This window comes from Tupaia chinensis, unplaced genomic scaffold, assembly GCF_000334495.1.
Source record: "Tupaia chinensis unplaced genomic scaffold, TupChi_1.0 Scaffold000238_1, whole genome shotgun sequence".
NCBI classification, from domain to species: Eukaryota; Metazoa; Chordata; class Mammalia; order Scandentia; family Tupaiidae; genus Tupaia; species Tupaia belangeri.
Window position 1 is genome coordinate 8,130,571 of NW_006159716.1, and position 2,492 is coordinate 8,133,062.

At 54.2% G+C, this 2,492-nt stretch overlaps 1 protein-coding gene across 1 annotated transcript in view; it reads right to left on the reverse strand.

Moving 5' to 3' along the window:
* The window catches only part of FGD2 (FYVE, RhoGEF and PH domain containing 2), a 45,563-nt gene that overhangs the window by 39,661 nt on the left and 3,410 nt on the right, over nt 1-2,492 (reverse strand). The window contains exon 3 of the mRNA XM_006148670.3: nt 1,000-1,219. Coding sequence (XP_006148732.1) covers nt 1,000-1,219 — 220 coding nt within the window. The remainder of the gene's footprint in view (nt 1-999; nt 1,220-2,492) is intronic.

The following is a 2,492-nucleotide window of genomic DNA, read 5'->3' on the forward strand; positions in this document are numbered from 1 at the left end:
TGGTGGTTAAGGGCGCTGGACTCCCACATGACCGACCGCGGTTTGAGTCCTGGACGTGGTGACTTGCTTTCTCACTTTCCCTCTCTCTCTTTCACTCGCTCGCTCTGTCCTTCTCTGGTCAAATAAAAATAAAAATAAATAAATAAATAAATAAAGTTAAATAAAGTAATTCTTTAAAAAAAGAAAAAGAGGACAAGACAGCAGGGACGTATGTCCACAGAGGAAAGGCCACGTGAAGACAGAAGGTGGCCCTCTACAGGGCAGGAACAGAGGCCTCCCCTGAGGCCGAACCTGCTGACACCTTGACCTTGGACCCTGTGAGAAAATAAATGTCTCTGGAGCCACCCAGTCCAGGACGGTGTTCTGTGATGGCAGTCCCGGGAAACTGTTACAGGCGCCAAGTGAGACCAGGAGGAGACTGTCCATCGCGTCCCGCCAACCCACGCACTTGTGAGGAAGGAGACATCGCTGCGTCCAGCCCGCCGTGTCGTGGGGTGGTTTGTGACGCCATGGTGGGTGACCAGAACATACCTCTGCATCATCACCTCTGCTTTATAAAGGAGGGGACCGAGACTTGCCCAAGGCCACACAGCTGCCAGGCAGAAGAGCTGGGCACTCCAGGGTGCACATTTTAACCCTCGACCTCTACGGACCAGGAGACGGAAATCAGACCAGGCTTTAGCATGGGGACAGGGAAGTCAGCGCTGGGACCTCTGTGTCTAGTCTCCTGTGCAACCCAGGGAACCTGAGGCCACAACTGGCCAGGGTACCCGAGTTCTGTGGCCTTAGGCGAGTTCCTTATGCTGTCTGAGCTCCATAGACCTGCCTGCAGAACTCTGCGGCGAGGGATGCGGGAAACACCGCAGCGGGTGCACAGATGGTGCGCGGCAGCTAGTTAGTCAAAGCTGGGGCCCTGCAGACTCTGGCTGGGGGAGAGCGTGTGAAGAGGAGGTCAGCAGAGAGCCCCCCAAGCCCACTTCTAACCCTGCCCTTACACACCTGCGTCCCTGGCCCAGGGTGGGCGATGGGCTGGCAAGATTTCCTCCAGGCCCCGCTGGACAGCTTGTTCTTCAGGGAGCTCAGGTACCTCCTGCTGACCGTCCTGGGTTCAGCCCCTGGGGTCTCCCCCATGCTGGGCCCTGGGGGCTGAGGAGTCCTGCATCCAAGGAGGTGCTGCCTGTCTTCTGGGCGGGGGCCTGTGGGCACTGCTCCCGGGGTTCTGAGAACAGAGCAGAGGTTTGTTTTTCTTTCCTGGAACAGGGAGAACAGCAGCAATCCCTGGGTGGGGGGACTCGGGGTGGTAGGGAAGTCACTGGTGGGCAGTAGCCCCTGAGAGCCTGGCACCCTGTGGGGACTACTGAGTGAGACTCCACTTCCCTCCTGGCACCACTCATGGCGGGACTCCAGTCGTCAAAATGAGTCAGCACTGACTGCGTCTTATTCTCTGGAGAACGACCTACTTCCCCGTTTACAACGCAGCCCCGTTAGGAACCCCTGCATGTAGACGTCCTTAAGCCCCAACCCCCACCTAGAGCACATCACCTTGGGACCTCCCCTCCGTTTTTAGTTTCTGCATCAGTAACTGAAACATCAAGGGGAGAGGGGAGCCATGGATGATCTAAAGTGGGGTAGGGGCCAGGTGCAGTGTAGGGGTAAGACACGGTGCCCTGTGAGACCGAACGACACCAGAAGTTCCAGGTTCGTGTCCAATGAACTCCTCATGTATGAGCAAACGTGTACCCGTGATCCGGGGCTGGCGGAAGACGAGGACAGACATTGATGTCCAGGCCCTGTTGGGGCTCCTCCCTCTCTCTCTGTCCCTCTCTCATGGAGGAAATGAGAAATGAATAAAAGTTTTTAAAAAATAAAGTGGGGCTGGCAGGTGGCATGGTGGTGAAGGACACTGGACTCCCACGTGGCCAGTCAAGGTTCGAGTCCCTGACCTGGCAGCTTGCTTCCTCACTTTCTCTCTCTTCTCTTTCTCACTCTGTCCTTCTCTGGTCAAATTAAAAAAATAAAAATAAAGTCAAATAAAATAATTCTTTAAAAATAAAATGAAGTGATGGCAGAGCCACTGAAGTTGGGGCTTCCCAGTGGGCCCTCCACACCCTCAGCAGAGAAGAAGCCAGCCAAGGCCAGATTCCCCCCGCCCCAGGGACTGGCCTCATAGGGCCGCTGTTTCTCTAGGTACAGGGTCTGCGGCCCACTCACATTCGTTCTTTCTTTCTTTTTTTTTTTTTAACTTTTTTTTTTTTTCAGAGAGGTGTGTTTTTGTTTTTGTTTTGGTTTTGTTTGGGTTGGGCTTTTTTGTGCGTGTTTTTTTATGTGATTCTTTTTTGAGGGGGAGAGGTTTTTGCTATAGGGCATGTGCGCTCGCCAGACAGAGAGAGACAGAGAGACAGAAAGCAAGAAATCACCCCCATGGGGGATGGCCACGCCGCAATCCCTTCTCCTCCATTCTCCTCTTGGGATCTTGAGCATGCACGCACACA